At 34.3% G+C, this 22,438-nt stretch overlaps 1 protein-coding gene across 1 annotated transcript; it reads left to right on the forward strand.

The window, feature by feature from the left end:
• Positions 1-2,915: 2,915 nt before the first annotated feature.
• LOC107031392 (DEAD-box ATP-dependent RNA helicase 20-like) lies at positions 2,916-21,631 on the forward strand. The gene is made up of 14 exons (XM_015232738.2): positions 2,916-3,287; positions 3,714-3,806; positions 3,907-4,071; positions 4,193-4,288; positions 4,965-5,039; positions 5,252-5,413; positions 6,848-6,928; positions 7,603-7,701; positions 12,765-12,860; positions 17,340-17,471; positions 20,273-20,347; positions 20,743-20,832; positions 20,927-21,001; positions 21,125-21,631. Exons 1-14 carry the CDS (start codon positions 3,024-3,026, stop codon positions 21,296-21,298), a joined length of 1,677 nt encoding a protein of 558 aa, XP_015088224.1. The 5' UTR covers positions 2,916-3,023; the 3' UTR covers positions 21,299-21,631.
• The last annotated feature ends 807 nt before the right edge of the window (positions 21,632-22,438 follow it).

Raw genomic sequence — 22,438 nt, forward strand, 5'->3', positions numbered from 1 at the left:
GCACACCTAAATAATCCTTAAGGCACCTAAGATAAGATTATTCTCATTTCATCATTAGAATGCCTACCTAGAATTACTTTAAGATTCACCTAAGTAAGACATGAAGAGATCCTCATACACCCTATTCAAGCCTATCTAAGCAATCCTTAAAGCTACTCTAGATAAGTACCTTTTCATTTCCATGCATTAACTTAGTCAATCAATAGTTATTAAGACACCTACGAGACATTCACATAGGAGACTTCATATAATGGTCTGAGAAGACCTAGGGAAACCACATACTAGCACCTTCAGAGTATACTCGTGCAATGTATAGATAGCGTCCCATTCCATTACCTACACTTTGTAGAACTTATCGCTACTATAATGCATCCCACTTGATGAGAATAGACATTAACCGACACAGACCATACTAGCTAGGCATAGAATCCAGAGTCTACCCTACTCCGATGGACGGTGTTGTACTTGCCAAGGGTAGAACTAGGACACATCTCATGTAGGCACATGGTTAAGGAATATCAATGGTTTCTTTATACTCTAGTATCAACTTAAGTAAAGTCACTCCCCTATCATATTCACTCGGTAGTAGCCATGGTCTCATATAGTAAGTTCAATCACATACAAAACATATGAAGAGGTACCATATTTTAGTCATTACCTAATCATAACACTCCTACCAAAGATGGGTCCACTACAACTACCACACGATGGTAACTAGGATAGCTCAATGACTTTCTTAAGGATGGTTTCATGTCGTTCCAGCCAACCTACCCCTAAGTCTATCATTCACACAAGAAGGATATCATTACAACTTTCAACTTCAAGGATATCATAACTTTCTATTTAGTTTGAAGGTTCAAAGTTATAACCCTCGTAACCATGTTCAAGGTCATATTTCAATCATACATTCACGCATATGATGAAGGTGCTTTAGCCTACTAAGTCAAGAGTCATATTCATATTCTTTCATGCATCAAGTAGAGGGACATAGGTCTACCAAACCAAGACACACATATCATCTTCTTATCACATGTACAATCACATTCAAGTAGCACATAGGGACAACCAAGTCTACTACAAGTCACCCTATCCATTTTTATAGAGACATAAAAATAATTCATCATGGGACTCATATAGTCAACTAGGAAGAATCACAGTTCAACATCAAGTATACACATATGAAGACATCACCATAGTCGACTATAGACACATATCATCAACTAGAAGGACTCATGCTTTCACTTCACATGTACACATAAGTCATGTAAGCTTTCACAATGATTACCTATACAAGCTATAACATGATAACATCACAATTCATAAAGTAATACCGACAAAGCCACATTCTTCACAATTATATCATATAAGCACTGCCACCATAAGTGGACCATACCAATCATCACCATTTAAATACCTATACTACACTATAGAAGAGGTTATGTCAACATACCACCATTCCATCATCAACACCTCCAATCCTTAGTCAATCTAGCCAATTCAATCGACAAAGGCTCTTACCAATAGCCATACACACCAATCCAAACCAATTACCAAACCATACATACAATGATCCAACACAATACAATATGAAAATAATCAAATTAAGGTAGCCTATATACAACTCTAACATGATCTATATATAATTCAATAGCCCAATATAAATTACACAAGAATTCAATACAATAGAGTTATTATCACAACACCCATAATATAGCCAAAATTAGGATTTCATGATTTGCATGGGTTCATAAGGAATTTGATCTAAAATCATTCAATTAACATCAATTAACAAAAAGGTCATTAATAGGGCTTTAAGGCCTCATTTGTTTCAACTAAGACTAAGAGGTCTGAATATGAATACACATCTGAATATTAAGATTAGCATTAAGATTTGAGTGTTTTGATTTGAATACACATCTGAATATTAATATGTGGTCTCTAAATCTGAAGACTAAATAATAATGCTGTTTGTTTTCAATATTTGAATATGCAGGTGAAATTGAACATAATATTAATAAAACATTATAAAATTTTCATTTCAACAAAACATATCACTTTTGATAAAAAAAGTTTTAATAATCATGATTTGGAGTAATATTTATTCATTCAAAAACTTTGATAAACAATAGTACACCAAAAATATTATTGCAATCAGTGTTCTTGACACACGTCAATACAAGAATATTATTGATATAAAAGAAATATTTGAAAGAATTCATGAAAACTTGCCAATTCAAGAGGGAAAAAATTGTGTATGATTGAGAAAAAAGAGAAAGAAAGTTTTTAGCTATGAACAAAGGCATGCCCAAAGTACAAAAGTGATAATTTATTATTTGATAAATTATCAAATAAGTCTGGATGATGTTAAGAGTCTACCACAAATCTGATTTGTTGAGACATCTTCAGACTCATTAAGAGGTTTTTAAAAAAATTAAACAAATGAACTTAATGGGCTGAATCTGAATGATTTAGATTAACACCTTAAATCCAAACATACTTAATAGGCTGAATATGAATGATTAAAAGTCAGACCTTCATTAAGTGCAAACAAATGAGGCCTAAGTAAGATGCATGAACATTTGTGGAAATTACATTACAAATTGGGATATATAGATAAATAATACTCCCTCTGTTTCCAAAAGGATGACCTAGTTTGACTTGGAACGAAGTTTAAGAAAAGAAAGAAGATTTTTTAATTTTATGGTTCAAAATTAAAGTTATGTCAAATGTATCAAAATATCCTTTAATCTTGTGGTTTTAAACATGCCACGTGAAAAGTTAAAGTTCACAATTGCCAAAAAAGGAAAATGATCATTCTTTTTGAAACAGTAAAAATGATATAAAGTCATTTTTTTATATGATGAGAGTAATACGTTTTGGTTATAAATAAAATGGAATTGTTTGAAAGCATTGTGGTTAATACTCTTTTGGTTTCTTGTGTCCAGAAAAATAAATAGTCTCATCTTATCCCGCGAAAAAAGAAAGGAAATAGATAGTAATACCCTAACGGCGAGCGACGGAGAATGTCTTATGTACCTCCTCACCTGAGAAATTCTGCTGCCGGAAAAACCACTACCACCCCTACTATAAACAGTATAGGCGCCGATCACTTCTCTTCCAAACACACATCCAGAATTTCTTCTCTCGAAAAGTCTTCCAACGGTTACTCCAGTTCAGCTCGCCGGAGTTCCCTCAATTACTCCTTGCCCAACACTTTTGCTGTCCCTGACCCCATCTTTCCTCACTGGAAGCCTTCCGAACGTGTTCTTCGTCTTAAATCCGAGCAGGTTCCTCGCTAAAAAGTTCTTTTTTTCATCTTCTTAGGGTTTTGTGAAATATATGTTATAATTTATTCCATCTGAAAACTGTTCCAAAATGGCTGCTTAATTTAGTTTGTGTTGCTTCAAATCTTACCTTATTTCTTGTTTAGCTTCAAATTAGTGCCAATACACTGCGCTAATTGGCAGTTGAACTGGATTCTACAAACACTGCATGATATTTTTGTGCTGTAATTTTTTTTACTGTCAGATTTATTTCTCAGTTATTCTCTTCACATACTTGTATCTTTAGGCCTTCATTGCGCATTATAATTATTATCATTTTCTGACCAACTTTGGATATTTCAATTTTACAACACAGTTATATAACTTTTGCTACAAAAAGATAATGTTATGATCCTGATTTACGTCCTTGATGTGCATTTTTGTGTGCAGATAGAAGAGATTCGACTGCGGCTTAATGTAGATGTCAATGTTTCTCCAGTCTCATGTCCTGCACCCTCACCTATTGAGTCATTTCCTGATATGGTTTGTTGAATTCATTATTCTGACAAATCACTCTATTGGGTTCTCTATGTAAGGCCATAATTTAAAGTATTTGGACCCTGGTTGTTTCTTCTCTCTGCAGTGCTTGCATGCAAGTATAATGAAGGATATTGAAAAGCATGGCTACACTGCACCGACTTCTATTCAGGCTCAAGCCATGCCTGTTGCTCTTAGTGGCAGGGATCTCTTGGGGTGTGCAGAAACTGGTAGTGGGAAGACTGCTGCATTCAGCATACCTATGATACAGGTTGTGTATTAAATTTGTGTTATTATCATCTCATACTGTGAGTTTGTCAGTGTTGTACTTGATCTGACTAATAGGAGTGTTTACTGTATAATAAATATTATACATATTTTTATCGATATAGCATTGCCTAGCTCAACAACCTCTTCAACGTGGTGATGGACCTTTGGCATTAGTGTTGGCACCTACAAGAGAGCTTGCACAACAAATAGAGAAAGAGGTGGGTCTGGGCACTTTAAAACTTACTGTTTTTTTTCTGTATCCTGCATATATATGTTTCATTGACCCTGCTTTCAATGTGAGCAGATCCTTGGAACACCCTCATCTGTCTTTTATTTTGTAATTCATCTATATAAATTAACTGGTTTCTTTTCCTTTTCTCAGTTTCATAAAAACATAAAATACTTTCTCTAATATGGTGTTAACTGTCTAATAACCATATCAAAGGGTACTGAAAAGCATAATGTGCTGCTACTATACGGTTGCTTCGCTTCTTCAAAATTGAATAATGCTCATCTTTCAAGAAGTCTGGTTTAGTCAATTATATGAATTACTATCTTTTATTTGTGAAGCATCTTGTATCCCCTTGGCTTTCTTTGGTCGTGGCATTGTTAATAAAGTAACTGGGTCTCTGTGATTCAAAAGGAGTGGACTTCAATATCACTATGTCCCAGCTACTCATTGTGTTGCTGATGTCGTTTTATTACTGTGCAAAGCTCATCGTCTTGCTTCAATAATTTTCCTCATAACCAATAATTTCCCATGTGAATGATCCGTGGTCGTTATTAGCAATATATGTAGTTTGCCAATGGTGTAGACAAGATAAAACTCAATTTATTGTATTTTGCCTTTAAATATTATGTTTGTACTTGAACTGCTGAACATCGTCTTTTCAGGTTACGGCTTTCAGCATGTCTTTGGATTCCTGTAAGACCGCAATTGTTGTAGGTGGGACAAACATTAGTGAGCAGGTAACTTCATTTTTATTATCATTACTAGGGTGCTATCTGTGAGGTTCACACGTCTACAGGGTGATAAGTAAACCAAATATCTCTTCTTTTGTTTTGGACTTGTTACTGGGTTGTGCCTTGGAGCATTCATTTTTATCTTTATGTTACATGATGATGCAAGTCTAGCCTTACCATATTTTGTTATTGTGGTTTTCCATTGGATGCTAAGACAGAGGTCTGAGCTTCGAGCAGGAGTACATATAGTTGTTGCTACTCCGGGAAGACTTATAGATCATTTACAACAAGGAAATACTTCCCTCGGCAGGATTGCTTTTGTAGTTTTGGATGAGGCTGATAGAATGCTTGACATGGGGTTTGAACCTCAGATAAGAGAGGTATCTTCTTTTTCAATTTGTTTATTTTTTCTTTTCAAGGGAACATTATTTTCCATTTACCTGTTTGTCCGGTCTTCTGTAACTCATTTTTGAATCTCCCTGATGTCTTGAGGAATATGCTATTGTTTTCTTTATTTTTGCACACATTTGCCTGCCAATGTAGTAGCTCTTTTGCAACCATAAACTATATAACAGTGCTTGATAATGCTTTTTAGTTATTTAATCTGTTATTATCTTTCTGTAAAATCAGAAACATCTTATGTCATTGACTCCTGAATTATTATCTTTGCCTTTTTTTCATTGACTTTTGTAATATGTTACAAAGACCAGATTAGGAGTTAATACCTCAGATGGTCACTCAACTATTCACTCTTCTCTCAGAAAGTCACTCAACTTTCAATTTTCACTCAAAAGTCACTCAACTATGCACTTATTTCTCAGAAAGTCACTCAACTTTGAATTTTAATTCAAAAGTCACTCAACTATTCACTCTTTCCTCAAAAAGTCACTCAATCTATTAAATTATTTTTTTAATTAAAATTTATTGATATTAATTATTTATATAACAAACCAAATTTAAAAAAAAATAAAAAAATACCATTTAAACCATTTAGTGATCCACCCACCTAACCCGACCCATTAAAAAATATGATATGACCCATTTTATTTTGTCTTTAATCCTAATTCAAGGTTTAAAGAGTGGGATTAATTTAGGATTAAAGACAAAATAAAATGGGTCATATCATATTTTTTAGTGGGTCGGGTTAGGTGGATGGATCACTTAATGGTTTAATTTATTTTTAAAAATTTTTGGTTTATTATATAAATAATTAATATCAACAATTTTTAATTAAAAAATAATTTAATAGATTGAGTGACTTTTTGAGGAAAGAGTGGATAGTTGAGTGACTTTTGAGTTAAAATTCAAAGTTGAGTGACTTTCTGAGAAAGAAAGCAATAGTTGAGTGACTTTTGAGTGAAAATTGAAAGTTGAGTGACTTTCTGAGAGAAGAGTGCATAGTTGAGTGACCATCTGAGGTATTAACTCCCAGATTAGCATTAAACTAGAATGATCCAATTGTTGTTTTTGCTTGTTCTGCACGACTAAGTATGCTTATCAAACATCATAAATGACAGCTTCCAAGTTCGACTGTCTGCTTTCGTTTGCTTCTTGGTGTTGACTGGGTTATGTAAAGGATGCTAATATCATGCTGGAGGCTTTAGGACTTCTACATGTATATATGAGGCTCTAATAGTCAGCCAAATCTACCTTTGCTTCTATTTTCTGCTTGCTCATCTCCTTTCTTTTTTACCTTCTCTAGTGTTAATGTTGTAAAATCCCAGCACTTGGTGCTGTTTTGACTCAACGAAATACCATTTACCTTTTCAAAATTAAAATATAAATGGAAACTTCCAAATGTTACTGTGTCATAGGTGATGCGAAATCTTCCGGCAAAACATCAAACACTGCTCTTCAGTGCCACCATGCCAGCAGAAATTGAAGCATTGGCACAGGTTAGGTCTCTATTTACTTCGTTATATTAGCCCATGTATTTAAAATGGTATCCTGGTAGGCTTATTTTGTCGATACTAGGATTCTAAGATCGTAATGGGTAATTCTATGCATGATCAGATTCTGCAGACATCATCATTGAGTTTCTCTCCATTGAGTAGTCTCCGTCCCCTTATTTTCTTTTGGTGTAATCACAAATTTCCTTGATGTATGGAGGATTGGGAGGAGTTCGTAGAGAATCATATTCTAGAGATTCTTTACTTTTTGGTATACCACTTGTATATGGCCTGTGTGGCCATTTTATGGACAAGAATACCTTTACTTGATGAAAAATGATATACCATGTGAATTCAGTGTCTGGAAAAAGAAAGCAATTAGGTTAAGCTAGAAATTACTCTAGGTTTGATGTGGCAATTCTTCTTATAAAGGGTAAAGCTCTTAAACGATAAAAAATTCACTTAAAGGAAACTTATATGGCCTGGGATCTTGAATTCAGTTTGAGATCTCGTTCATAAAGCACTTGCTTTGATATTTTGTTGTTTTTCTCCAACTTTGTCATTTTCCTTGTATATGCAATTCATCATCACTTAACATGTCTTCAGGTTTGATAAACATATGATTTGGTCAATGCTATTATTCTGTAGAAGAGGTGTCACATCTCTTTTGATTGTTGCAGGATTACTTGACTAATCCTGTGCGAATAAAAGTTGGAAAAGTAAGCAGCCCGACAGCAAATGTTTCCCAGACTTTAGAGAAGGTACCCGAAAATGATAAGGTATGTTCATTGTTGAACTGAAATAGTAAAGTAAACAGATTGATTCGCATTACTTTAATAGTTTTGATGGCACCATTTTTGTTGCAACCCTTCTTTATTTTTTATATTATTCAATTTTCATCTTGCTTGTTTGTTTCTTGTATACATAGTTGTTTGAGATATGCATCTAACAATTTTGCATTCTTCATTCTTTGCCGATAGCGTGCGCCTTTTCTGCCTTTTCTGTCTTTGACATTTATGGTGATGAAGTATAAAGATTCAATACTAAAATCCATCTCATCATTATACTGGATACATCCACATTAATGTTGATACAAGTTATATGTGTATGGTTTTGGGTTGGTCATAGTGGGTAATTAGACTTGACAATGCTGTCTCAGTCAAGAATTCTCTAATGCATAAGGAGCTAACTCTTGCTGTATGAAGTGATGAGATCCCAATCAGCATGAGTGGCTGTCCTTACTGGTAATATTTTTCAGAGCTGGAGCTCATAAAAGTGTTTTGCATCTTTAATATGAAATTCTTGCATATTATTGTATTACTCGTGAAATAACAGTAAATCAGCAGAAGAACCTTATGCATGAGAGTTAGCTGTCTTCTCCCCATTTTTTGTCATTTAAAATGGTTCTAACACTATTTATGTCATTGTTTTATAAAAATAATTAGGTCAAATGCTTATCTCTTAGGATGTTATTCAAGTCTTGATAGAAATATATATAGGTATCATATTTCACAGAACGGGGGATATAAATGTAGATGAATCCATACTCAAATCTTTCTTTCTAAGAAATCTAACAATCACCTACACAAGGAGGACTTTATGAAGCACAACTAGGTTGAATCCTTATTTTTAGGATACTATTCATGTCTTGATAGAAATATATATAGGTATTTATCTATATACTTATACTTGCTATCATAAAAGCATGAACTCCCTAATTTGAATATTAAATTACTATAGTACCCCCAACTTAAAAAAATTCAATTTAATATATCTTTTGTATTTTGTTTATATTTATTTATAATTCATTATGTTAAAAGCAAAATATCTTTTCACATTGAATGGGTGCGACTTTTTCGAAGGGTTAAGGCATAATAAACACATGTTCATACTACCCTTTGTTGGCTATAAATAGAGGGGTTCCTCACATTTTAAAACTACTCCCTCCGTCCCATTTTATGTGGCTCCGTTTCCTTTTTGGTCAGTCCCAAAAAGAATGTCACATTTCCTTATATGGTAAATATTTAAAGGTACAATTCCTCTTTTATCCTTGTTGGTCCCACTTAATTTTAAAAATAGTACTCATACATTTATGAGGAGAGAAAAGTAAGTCTACTTTTGAAGGGTAATTTGGTAAATATTTCAAAGTCGGTCATATGTTGCCACATAAAATGGGACGGAGGGAGTATAATTTTTTTAAGTTTTCTATTCTTCTTTCTTAAAACACCAATTTAGTATATCTTCTATATTTTATATTGTATAAATATATTTATTTTTTATATTATATTTTATCACAAACAAACACTTTATATTGTATAAATATATTTATTTTGTATATTATATTTTATTACAAACAGACACCTTTTCATATTGAAGCGCTGTGACTTTCCCAATAAGGCCTAATAAGCACATGCTCATACTACCCTTTGTGGACTATAAATAAAAGGGTTATCTCACATTTTGTAAACTAAGCTTTCAAAGGTTTCTATTCTTCTACTTTTTTAGAACACCCAATTTAGTATATATTTTATATTTTATATTATATTATACTAGTAAGATTTTTCGTGCTTCATGCGTGAATTTAATATCACAATTTATAAAATAATACTCCCTCCGATTCAAACAGGATGACCTAGTTTGACTTGGAACGGAGTTTAAGAAAAGAAAGAAGACTTTTTAATCTTGTGTTCTAAATTAAAGTTCTGTCAAATGTACCAAAATGCCCTTTAATCATATGGTCTTAAACAAGCACGTGGAAAGTTAAAGCTAAAGTGTTGCCAAAAAAGAAAAGGGTCATTCTTTTTGAAACAGACTAAAAAGGAAATAGGGTCATTCATTTTGAAATGGAGGGAGTACTTAAAACCTATCGGTCATTAAAACTAAAACACTATGTTATCTTGCGTACAAAATTACGTAGTAACAAACATTAATAATGTAAAGGAAAATGAAAATTATTATGTCTTATCATTTATTCTTCATAACATAAGCATAAATTAATAATGGTAAAATACATACCAAGATTTTTAACTAAGCAATGATGTTAGTGAACCACTCAATAGGAGCAAAATACACAAATATTTTATTGTGAAGACGAAGAAGAGATAGAGAATTTTCGTTGTTTTAAAATGAGAGGAAATCAGGCAACAAAAGGTAGTGTGAATAAATGTTTATTGTGCCTTATTACGAAGGTTACAACTATTTGGAAAAGTTTCAACCCTTCGAAAAGGTCACAACCTTTAATAAACGTCACAAATTTTCGTAAAAGTCACAACTTTTTATAAAAGTCATAACTTTTTATAAAAGTCACAGCTCTTCATTAAAGTTGCAACTTTTCATAGAAGTCGCAACTTTTCATAGAAGTCACAACTTTTCATAAATGTCACAATTTTTCATGAAAAGGAAGGATAATTTTGAAAATAAATAAATTAAAAGAGAATTCTTGTTTGTAGTAGCGCCACGTTGGCGGGCCTAAGGATATATATATATATATATGTATATATATCTGTATATATTTATGATATGATATGATGTGATGATTTTATTTATTTATGTTACATTATATTAGAAGTGAACATCTTTTCACATTGAAGGTTTGTGACTTTTTCGAAGGGTTTTGACCTTTCTTGAAGGATTGTCACTTTTTTCAAGAGTTGCGACTTTTCCAATGGGTTGTGATCTTTTCGAAGGGTTGTTTCTTTTTAATAAGGCACAATAAGAACATGGTCATATTTTCTTTTGTTGGCTATAAATAAAGGGTTTTCTTCTTATTTTAAACTAATTTTTTAGGAGTTCTCTATTTGTCTTCTATATTTTGCATTATGTTTATTTATATTATATTATATAAAAAGCCGACACATTTTCACATTGAAGGGTTGTGACATTTTTTTTTTGATAAGGCACAATAAACACATGTTCATTCTACCCATTGTTGGATATAAATAGATGGATTTTCTCACATTTGTAAACTACAATTTGTTAGAGTTCTATGTTACCTTTCTCAATTTTATATATATATATATATATTTTTAAAAAGTTTTCTGTTCTTTCTTAAAACACATAAGTTAGTATACCTTCTATAGGTTATATGATTACATTTATTTATTGAAAGCAGACACCTTTTCACATTGAAGGGTTGTGAGTTTCTCAAATAGTTGACTTTTCTGATAAAGCACAATAAGCCTATGCTCATACTATGCTTTGTTGACTATAAATTGAGGGGCTCACATTTTTAAACTATGATTTTTTAAGTTTCCTGTTCTTAAAAAAAACCCCGAGTTTGATTTGCAGTCACTGAATGAGTTAGAAGTCAAGTAGAACGTTAAATTACTTCTGTACTCAAACTAAAAACATCTAATATAGTATATATTCTATATTTTATGTTTACTTATTTATATTATATCCAAAACAGGTGCCCCAACAATACAATAACTTAGCAATGAGAGAAGGTATATTTAAAAGCTGTAATTAAGAGATGTATGCCTTTTATTTTTACATATGAATTAATTTTAAAATGAGGAAAGTTAAAAAAGGAGAAAAAAGATAAATGCATTTGGAGGCTATAGAAAGGTGTCACATCACCTTATCTATATCTAGTTACATATATTATAAATAGATGTGAATATTTTTATATACTGATTATACTTTCTTATTCCATTTATAATTGTTTACTTAAATTCATGTTTTAATAATATGAACATTATTTTTAAAAAAGTGTACTACATAGTTTGGCATTCAGATGCAACACTCGTGCATCAAAAACTAGTATTGCACAAAAGTAGGGATATAAATGCAGATAATCCATACACAAATCTTTCTTTCTAAGAAATCTAACAATCACCTATACAAAGAAAGGATTTATTGGGGCTTCAAAAGATAAAAACTAATTGTCGAGGGCTTTATTATTTTTGGTGTAAGCAAGTAGTGATAGGAGATGTTGAAAATGTGTCTAATATTGTTGACGGGTTGTAACTAGAAGATCTTAGGAATGATGTAAGTAAAAGTTTTTGGAGGGGGACTGCATTTTGGGATATATAGAAGTAAATCTTACCTTTCTAAAACAAAATGATAAATAAGAGGCATTTGCAACCTAAGGTTTGACTAGAGGTCAATAAAGTGGGCGACAACTTTGGAGACATGCGTTCAACCCCAGTAGAGACGAAAAAAAGCTAGAGTATCTCTTCCATCTGCCTAAGCCTTGGTGCGCAGAGTTATTCAGTACTTGTGCGGTGATCCTGTAGTAGTACCCTATGGAATAGTTGAGATGCATGCAAGCTGGCTTAGATACTACTGTTATAACTTCTATAAATAAAGAAGAGGCATAAGAATACTATAACTCTGATAGACTATTCTCCTTTGTCAAGGGTTCTTCCATTCACTAGGTTGTGCTCATAGTTACAAGAGGACAATCCCCCAGTTCTGTCCATGCTATCAATTTGCCAGCAACTCCTTGTTGCTGTGTCTTCAAAAACAAACTACTAGCGATTCACATTTTTGTCTGTCCTTTGTTGGATAGTTTTTTGAAATATATGAAGGGCCTACAGGAACAGTAATATTTTTGTTGTGCTAAAGATCCAAATATATACCATATATTTGTCTTGCATTTGTACTTTTGTTATATTTCTTTTCCAATATTTTTCATTGAGATGACAAAGTTGAGCCAGGGGTATTTCAGAAACAACCTCTCTACCACCAAGAGGTAGGGGTAAGGTCTGCGTACACTCTACCCTCCAGACCCTATCTATGGGATTACACTGGGTATGCTGTTATTGGAGAAGACATAGTTATTCTATTAATTATTCATCAAGATTATAGCTTGATGTTATTGTAATGATAAATCTTGTAGATTGATCGCCTTTTGGATTTGCTGGTTGAGGAGGCTGCTCAAGCTGAAAAATCTGGCCATCCTTTCCCTTTGACCATTGTATTTGTGGAACGGAAGGTATAATTTCTTATACTCTGATATTCCTTTTCTGATTTTTCTGTTGCCTATCTATGCTAATGTTGCCGTCGCAAGGATTCCCTGATAAAAAGTATAGAAGATCACTAAAGGAAAAAGCGAAGCACAATAGTTTAAATAACATGCTACTTTTTAAGTGTAATATATATATATATATATAGGAAAGGGAAGGACGTCTTTCTCATCTTGCTGCTGCAACTATTAGATGCCACTTTACGCACCCCATTCCCTCCACCTCTCCCTCACCCTCTCCAATTCGTCTACTGTTTTTTTTTTTTTTTTTAAGTTTTTTTATTTTATGTAGATCTGATTTGAAGTCTCAAATATACCGGTAAAGCTCTAATGTTTTCGATGAAAATAATATCCCGGCGAAGCTTCATTATTTTTGCTGAAAATAATATTTTGGCTCCATTGTTTAAGATGAAAATAGTATTCCAGCGAAGCATTTGATTATTTTTTTTCGAAAAACGTCTATTATTTTCTTATAATTGTGATAAATGTTTACTAATGGAAATAAGATGAAGAGAATGGTGGAACGTTTTGATGCTACTAGAACGAAAGATAAATGAGGGGTTAGCTTAGATGGAAGCAATGGTGTATTATCGACGCCGATTCGATGGAGAAAAAGAAAAGGGTGGATGTTATGGTTTATTGGTGTTTTTGAGGCACAATGGACCAGTGGAAAGGGAAACAAGGTCCGATGACGAAGAAGAAGACCGTTGGCTATGGTTTACTGGTGGTTGATGGGTTGAAGCGCAGGGGCGACTCAGTGGAAAGGGGAGAAGAAGTCGGGGGTGGGTTATTCAAAATTAAATTTATATTTTCTTAAAATTCCTTTTTTGTGTTATTTAAATAGAGTTTTTTTGTAAAAAAATTCAATCGCCACATGTCATTGTCTCATTAGTCCATTTTCTATATATATGCGATTGATAAGCACAAATTATTGTTTTTGTTTGTTGATTATCATTTTGTGTTAAATAGGTATATATTTGTTAAGATTCAAGTGTTCAATAGGTACAAGGCTAAAGGCTAGATTGAGGTGTCTAAATGAAATATGCAAACAACTTTAAGGGGCTGCATATGACTTAAGCCTTTATTCTGTTCATTCGACCATGTCTTGTTTTTAACTGCAAGGGAACAATAAGTGATCACACAAATGGTATTAGCAACCGACCTTCTAGGTTTCTACCTGCAATGTGGTCATGTTGACCTCTGGCATCACATCAATGAAGCGTGTGAAAGATATGGTTTGTTGATAATGGAAAAGTTAATTGTCTGATGACTTAGCTACATAGGCTTGAAAATCCAATGTCTAAATGTGGTAGATCCTAATTGAGGATAGCCAACAACATGATAGTTTATTGCCGATGAGATTGATTTCATGGAACCTTAGTTGTCAAAGTCATTTTATCTATGAAGCCTCTACCTATCTCCGAAACGGTCCATCTCCAAAACTGAAAGACCTTCCAGAAAATCTGTGGAGCACACTAAATAAGGAGGTGGGGATGGAGAAATAACTTATTGAAGCTTGATTGGTGTGCCCGGAAATTAGATGTTTATCAGCCACTGCTAATCTCGAATGAGTGTAGATAAGGGCTTTTAGGGTTACCTCTCCCTCTCTGGTCTCTGGAAATGTTTATGGAGTTTGGTTTAGATGTCGAGGTTGGATTGAAATAAATGGGCTCAACTGCAAGTGAAGGGTCATTTTGATTCAATTCTTAGAAGTATTGAGTTGGAAAAAAATTGGCTTGTCTTCACGATCCCAATTTGGTGTGAAGCATTGATATTGTGGACTTGTCTCTGTTGTACTGTGTGTAAGGGAGATACAACCAAGGTCTATGGCAGAGGCACACCCAGCATATGGTGCCTTAAATAGTGCTGGGCAAGCACACTTGGGCCACAGAATTGGAATCTTTAGAAGCTTATCTGGAAGGTTATTTTAAAGTTGCATGCTTTTGGTGGCTAGTGGTTAAGAGGCTGGTCTACCACATGATTGCTTGATGAGGAGAGGAATGCAACTGAGCTCTATGTGCTTTCTATGTAATAAGGAGATTGAAACAGTCACCTTTTCTTACACTGCAAGGTGACCTGCAATCTGTGACTTCTTTTCACGAGTATGAAGGGTTTAATATGGACAGCACCTAGGAAATTGCAGAAATGATAGCATCCAGGAATGATCCAGGTGTTTTACTAAAGAAAAGAGTTGGTGGAGCCTCATCCCAGATTGTATCTGGTAAACAATATGTAAGGAAAGAAACTTAAATATTTTGATGATAGAGCTAATTCTGAACAGAAGATAAAGATGAAATGTATCTTTTTTAATCATTTTTGGTGAAAAAAATTCCCTGGTAGAGGAGGTAGAGTCTATAGTGGACATCATTGGATCCTTATAACTTGCACTAGACTAGGTTCTTGCTGTTTCTTGGGGTCTTGTAACTCTGTTCATCTCTTACAGTCTTTGTGCGAAGGATTATTTATTTATAAAGTTGTTACCTTTTCAAAAAATAAACCAAAGAATATTATGAACTTATCCAGGTTCATAATGAAAGGTTAGTATAACCCTTCCCATGTTCAATTTTCAAATTTCATCGCAAAAGATTTTAAGCCTGCAGATTAGCAGAAGAGCACTTGCATATTCCAAGGCCTTTGCCGATTCAATACAGGCCACAAACTAATAATCACTTTAATTATAGGGACACACAGTAGAATTTCCTATATCAGATCGAGATACCATTCATGGTTTTTATTAAATATGACAACATCACAGCAACAATGCCTAGATGGATTTATGATTGTTGAGAAGGCTTAAGAGGTAATGAAAAGGTCTTATCCCCCTCTTACCAGATAGCCTTCTCCAAGTTTCTTTGAGAAAAGAAAGCAGTCAAATACGAGCTCATATTAAATATTGCTAGTTTCTGACCACTGAGTTTCATATGAGGTAGAAAATTTTGCAACAACTGTTATTTGTAAGGAAGAGTAGATCTCACTTGGCAATTCTAGCTTTCTTGGAAACCTTTCATGTGTTCTAGCTCTCTCCCATTTACTAATTTTATTGAGTAAAAGTGCTCTCCATATTCAAAATAAGTTGTGAAGTTCTTCTATTTATGGCTGTTTTCATTTTCAGTTACTCTCTCTGTTTCAAAATGAATGTCCTAGTTTCCTTTTTTAGTATGTTTCAAAAAAGAATGACCCCTTTCCTTTTTTGGCAACAATTTAACTTTAACTTTCCACGTGGCATGTTTGAGGCTACAAGATTAAAAGGCATTTTGGTCCATTTGACATACCTTTTATTTAGAATCACCAGATTAAAAAGTCTTCTTTCTTAAACTCCATTCCAAGTCAAACTAGGCCATTCTTTTTGAAACGGAGGGAGTAATATTTTGCTACACCACATTTTTATAGTATCAAGATTTAAAACCAATATGAGTAGTTTTATATGATCCATGATCCTATCTCCGGTGATATACCCATTGGTGAAGGTGTACTATAGGATTACTGTAATTAGTCTCTTGTTTTAGCTTGTTACTACCTTTTGGAGGTCTCCAACGTACCACCTTAATGCTGAGAAATACAACATTACCAGTTCAACAAAAAAAAAACAAAAAAATTATACCTTGATGCCTACACTTAAGGATTAGTTAAGCAAGGCAGAATGCACAACCAGGGCTTATGCAAGCTTTCTGTCCGAGTAGTTTAGTTGAATGCTTGCTGCATTTAAATGAAATGGACAAGTGGTGTTAACTATTAAGTAGCATACACGTGAAGGTGCACAAAGGCATTAAAGTGTTTAATTTTCAGTATCAAAAACCATAAAGTGCATTTTGGTGGCTAACTTGGGGGCTGTTCTATGTGGGTTTTTTGAAGTAGATACAGAAGACACTTGTACTTTTCCAGTCAGCTCCTAGTTAAACTAATTTTTCAGTGTAAAGGATGTCACCATCACTTTTGTCCTACCTTTGTCTGTCACTAATCTGATTTGCTTCATCCTCCGTCCATCTTATTCAGTTGGGCAAAGACATGCTCATTAGCAAAGCCCATTGTACACACTTGAGAAACTCCTTAGGATTAGTACAGCTACTATTCTTTTTCTTGGATCAGTTATTACAACCACTATGTTGTGCCACTTGATTGTTGTGAATGAGGCGGCTGATCTCAGTAGCACAGGTTTGAGATCCTAGAGGGGAGAGTAAGACTAAGGATTCCTTTGATCTGATAATTTTCTTCCTTGTTAGAATTGATGAGTGATTACTATCCAGTCCCTTCTATATGCTTTTGTGAATGGCTAGGGCTTTTTCAGCATGTACATCCTTATGGCCATGTTCCTGATAAGGGCTTTTAGTTGGTTCTTGCATGACCATTGTATAATTTTGATTTATCTTCTTACCTTCAGTCTTTTTTTTTTTTTTTTAAAAGTGTAAGTGCATGCTTTTAACAATGACACTATGCACCATCATCGTGTAGACAAAATGTGATGAAGTAGCAGAAGCTTTAACGCAGCAGGGTTTGCTTGCAACTGCACTTCATGGTGGTCGTAGCCAAAATGAAAGAGAGGCTGCCCTTCGTGATTTCAGACATGGACCTATCAATATCTTGGTATGTTTAAAACATCTACTGCTGTAATATTTCATGATATTTTCACTTGTTGATACCAGATTACTTAGAATTTCCTTATCCCTGATTTATGTGAATTGTCAGGCAATAGGAGTAAGAATATCCCCAAGCAACATCAGTTGGTAGTGTTTGAGGGTGTAAAACTTTTTTGTTTTCCTTTAGGACGAATTATGTTTTCTTGAAATCAAGTAGTCTCTTTGAGAAAAAAGTCTCTTCCGTCTTTTCAATCTTTCTTTCTCCTTTTGCAATCTGTCAGCATTATTTCCAGATTGGAATAGAATACAAGTTTCACCCTTTTTTGATGAAACCCATAGATGATCTAGGTTCTTATATATTTTCTCCTCTTCTATATCCTGTTCTTTACACCAAATCCCTAGAGTAATAATTACTTTCCATTTTATCTTCTGTATTATACACTCCTTTCCTTCAAATATTCTTTGATTCCTTTCTTTCCATATAATACAACATATACATGCTGGAACTGTTCTACACCATCTTTTCTGGCTCTTATTGCATCGCCTTTTGATCCAACATCTAAGGAGGTCAGAAGTGGTGTTTTGGCATATCTAGTATTCATTGGCTATGCTAGTAAACAGAGCCCACACCTGTGCAGTAACCTTACAGTGCATGAGTCAGATAACTCTTTCTAGCAACCAGTCAAGTGAAGCACTTCACCTTGGTAGTGGCTACAATTCTCCACATTGTTCCAAGGTCCTGTGGATCTTCCTGTACTTCCTCTAAGTCTAAAGTCAGTTCACAGAAAATATCCCACCATTGTGATGTCTCCATGATATTCTGTCTTGGACTAGATTAGTACCATGGAATCCACCAATCAAGCTCAAGAGCTCCACCACTATCAGGATTTGGTGCATATTGAGAGAAGACCAGGGAACAGGTCCCTTGACATCTCATTGACACACCAATCATATGTCCAGAACTTAGCTTCATCTCCTTTGCCCACAATAATCTTTGAGCTACTATTGAGAGCCAACCACAAGTTCCTGATGGTCTTCCACACCCCAATACCTTAAGTGTCAATGACTTCACTAGTACACCAGCTATCCTGTTGCCCATATTTGTGTTGTATTAACTCTTTTTTTAGAGCCTGCTCTTTAACATACCCCCACAACCATTTTGAAAGTAGGCTCTTGTTATGAAGCTATAAGTTCCTCACTCCCAGTCCCCCATTTTCCCTACTTTGTTGTACTATAGGCCATTTGAAGTTGAAGCCCTTTTCTATCTTATTTCCTTGCCAAAGGAAATTTCTTCTTAGAGCATCCAGAGACTTGAAACCCTTACTCTTTTTTTTTTTTTTTGATAAAGTAAAGTTGTATTCCTCAGCAATGAGGGTATGCTGGCAACCATCAAAAAGATTTACATCAGTGACCCAAAAAAAAACCAACTCTAAGAGATTGCTACTAAACTTATAAAGAAGAGAAAATAGTTTAAAATTTGTCCAGCATCCTCTATACCCTCCTCATTACACCAAAAATAGAAGGTCGTCATACAACGCCATTTGATCTTTTGTACTGGTTCTGCAGTATTTCCATACACATCTTGTTTCTCTCTCCAAATAGTCCACCATATACAGGAGGGTATGTTCCACCATTTCCTCTGGCTCTTACTCCCCCCTCTCAGCCAGCAACTAAAAATGTTTGCAGTGTGTTCTGGCATTGTCCAGTTTCTGTGTGTTCTGCTTAGAAAATGGACCCATGATTGAGCAGTGACTTTGCAATGGAGGAATAGAGGGCTATTAGTCTCATTACACAGTGAAGGGCATGCCTAACTCATGAGAATCCACAAGTTCCAGAGATGATTGTTTTTCCAACTCATTACATCAACTTCCAGATTTGTGCCCTTGAAATCATCCAGTGTTTGTAGCATCTCGGCTAGGGAAAAGGGACATCACATATGTGGGTAGAGAATCCACTCCTGAGTCCGATTAGTGCAACTCTTCCTCCTAAAGATAATTATTGGGACTTCTACACAGCCAATTTCTTCTCAGATTTCTCAATTATGCCATCCCAATTTTTTCTGCTTTGTGCTCGGAACCCAAAAGCATGCCCAGGTAGACTGTAGGCAACTTTTCTTTCTTACACTTCAAAATACATGCGAGAGGCACAATCTGCTTCACCTCCTTTATTGGAAAAATACTACTCTTTCTTCATTTAACTTTGAGTCCTGAGCAAAGCTTCAAAAATCACCAAGATCACTCTTAAGTAGCAAATTTGTTCCCACTGTGCTTTACGAAATACCACTGTCATCTGAGAAATTTATGCTTCCTTTAAAAAATTAAATTACTGTAATCGTCTTTATCCAACACTTCAATGTGTCCGCCCAAAACTGTCCTTGGGTCATATACAAGCGTGGACAGTTTTCTGCGATGTGAATTTGATTGTTCATGAACCTACAACATTGGGTTTTGGCGACGCATGTTCTGCTGACCCTAACTAAGAGGATTCTCTTATCAATATAGTAACGACTATAAAGAAAAATGATTTTTTTTGTACCCCCAGTACAACTTGCATGCAGATTGCAGAGTCTAATAAACTGAAAATTTCATTTCAAATTTGAATTGATCTCAATGGATTAGTCATTACAGTAATAGGTAGGGATGGAAGGGTTTGATCATTTTTCACCCAAAACGAAGGTGCTACCAAATTGCGGTAAATCCCTTTCAATTCGTGTCGAATAACAATGAAATGAATTTGTGTCGATTATTCTTTGGCACTTTTTGAACTTCCATCTATCTGTACAATTAACTTCTTACGATGGATTGGCAGGTTGCTACTGATGTTGCGTCTAGGGGGTTGGATGTCACAGGAGTTGCACATGTAATTAACCTAGATCTTCCAAAGGTATTGCATACTGCAAGAATAATAAGTTATATTTAGAGCTATTCTTTACGGAAAACACTATTAACTTTGCTAAAATTGTAGGTACACCTTTGGATTAGTTACTCCTACCCATATTAGAATTGTACCCCTACCTGAGTCCATGTAACATAGATTTAGAAGCTTCACATGCACAGAAGAGCTTTCAAATTTTGGTATTTTAGTTCTCTTCACAATGTTATTCTAGTAACCTGGCATATTTTGTTAGTCGTTTTTAGTTCTCCCCCTGGCAACTCTTCAGTTATCCATTTAATACTAGTCTAAAAACTCAATTTGTTATTTTTGGATATACACAAGAGCTCATGCTCTGTGTGTGGAACTGTGTAAAGTTTGATGCAACTTTTCCTATGTTAATTTAGACCATGGAAGATTATGTACACCGGATTGGAAGGACTGGTCGTGCAGGGTCAACGGGCCGAGCTACTTCATTCTACACTGATCGTGATATGGTCTTTCCTTTTGCTATACTCGCTTCCTCTCTTGTTCATATTTGTTGATGTTCATGTTTTGACTTGTGCTTTCTTGCTTCGTTTAATTTCACAGTATCTTGTGGCTCAAATACGAAGAGCAATAGCTGATATTGGTTCTGGCAATGATGTGACCATTGCTATGGGAAAGGTATGCCTCCTTGGTTCTATCTCATTCTTGTGTTTGTTTCCCTATCCACTCCTATTTCTTCTCAGTATATAATATCGAAGCACATTTATTTTATTTTGAGTTGTGTTATTTTCACATTATAAGACTGCAAGAAGAAAGGAGAGAGAAGCTGCAGCTGCGGAAAAAGAAGCAAGGAGTGAATTGTCTAAACTCTCTTTAGTAGGGTCCACGGTAAATGTGGAGGATAAGTATAGGCACATGATTGCCCCATCGATGATGAAAAAGGAGGGAGCTGCAGATGACGCTTGGGATGACTGATGTTTGTTGTATGTGCCTCTACTCCGATAGTAGTAGCGATGCTCCAATGTGTGTGTACATTTGTTGTGCAAAAACATCTTTAACATGCAAGAATGGAAATCAGCAACATAAGGAGCTGCTAGCCCTTGAAACCCTTTGTGTAGTATTTAGTGTTTTACACGTTCTTTGGTTCTTATCCATGAAGGGTACATTGAGCAGTTTTGCATGCCGGGTAGGAAATGTGCTAAAAATGATTTGTCAAGTCTTAATTCCATTTGTCTAGATTTTTGATAATTCCTTACAACTGTTTTATTCTGCACAAGGCTGTAGTAGTGGGATATTCTTGAGTATTTACATCAACTTCTTTCTGCATATAGTGATGCTTGACAAAAGAAAATTAGAAAAAAAAGTAGTGAAGAATCATGAAATTTGATGATAGTGGACAAGATCCATGGCTGTTACTGGGCAATTTAGCAAATTTATTTTTGTATGTATGTTGCTGCAAAGCACGACTTTGTGTCACTTAATTGTAGGAAAATTGCGTTTAAATTGGTGGTCAAATGACTCAAATATAAAAGTAAAGGTATTTCTATCAAGCAAATAACGTGTGTTTACATGCCGCCTGTTTCCTAAGCAACTATTATTCCTCTAATTGGCTTTTAGTTTAAAGTGCTATTAATCACAAAATGCTTAAAGCATTTTGAACCTTATCTATTTTATTTTCTATTCTAAATGTAGAGTTTTCTAGGTAATCAACCCTAGCACAATTCTTTATTCAACTTTCTGAAAGATTTTTTTCTCTCTTCTTAATATTATATTATTCTAGATAAATTTATCTCATAAATAATTGCATTGAACGTGCAAATAACTTTTTACTAATATTCGTACATTAAAAATAATGGAAAAAACAATAGGTTTTTAAAAAAATATTAGCAATATTTCAATTTGAATTTGATAATTTTTTATTATCGCATAACTCAATAACCTCTAATGAATGAATTAGTTTGGAAATAGTAAATCATTGGTTCTTTAATTGGCATAAACAGAAAAATAAAGAAGAAAATATGAATGTATACAAAGGCATTTCGTAAGAGAAGAACACATTTAAATTGCATAGATTATACAATTGTTATATGTCTCAAGAAAAAATTCAAAAATTTG

The sequence above is a fragment of the Solanum pennellii genome, chromosome 9, assembly GCF_001406875.1.
Source record: "Solanum pennellii chromosome 9, SPENNV200".
Taxonomy (NCBI): domain Eukaryota; kingdom Viridiplantae; phylum Streptophyta; class Magnoliopsida; order Solanales; family Solanaceae; genus Solanum; species Solanum pennellii.

What these genes read in the sequence shown, in the direction of transcription:
- LOC107031392 (XM_015232738.2), top strand. Translation starts at nt 3,024, where the DNA reads ATGTCTTATGTACCTCCTCACCTGAGAAATTCTGCTGCCGGAAAAACC. An exon ending in TTGAACCTCAGATAAGAGAG is followed by an intron (nt 5,414 to 6,847) that starts GTATCTTCTTTT and finishes ACTGTGTCATAG; the next exon opens with GTGATGCGAAATCTTCCGGC. An exon ending in AGGTACCCGAAAATGATAAG is followed by an intron (nt 7,702 to 12,764) that starts GTATGTTCATTG and finishes TAAATCTTGTAG; the next exon opens with ATTGATCGCCTTTTGGATTT.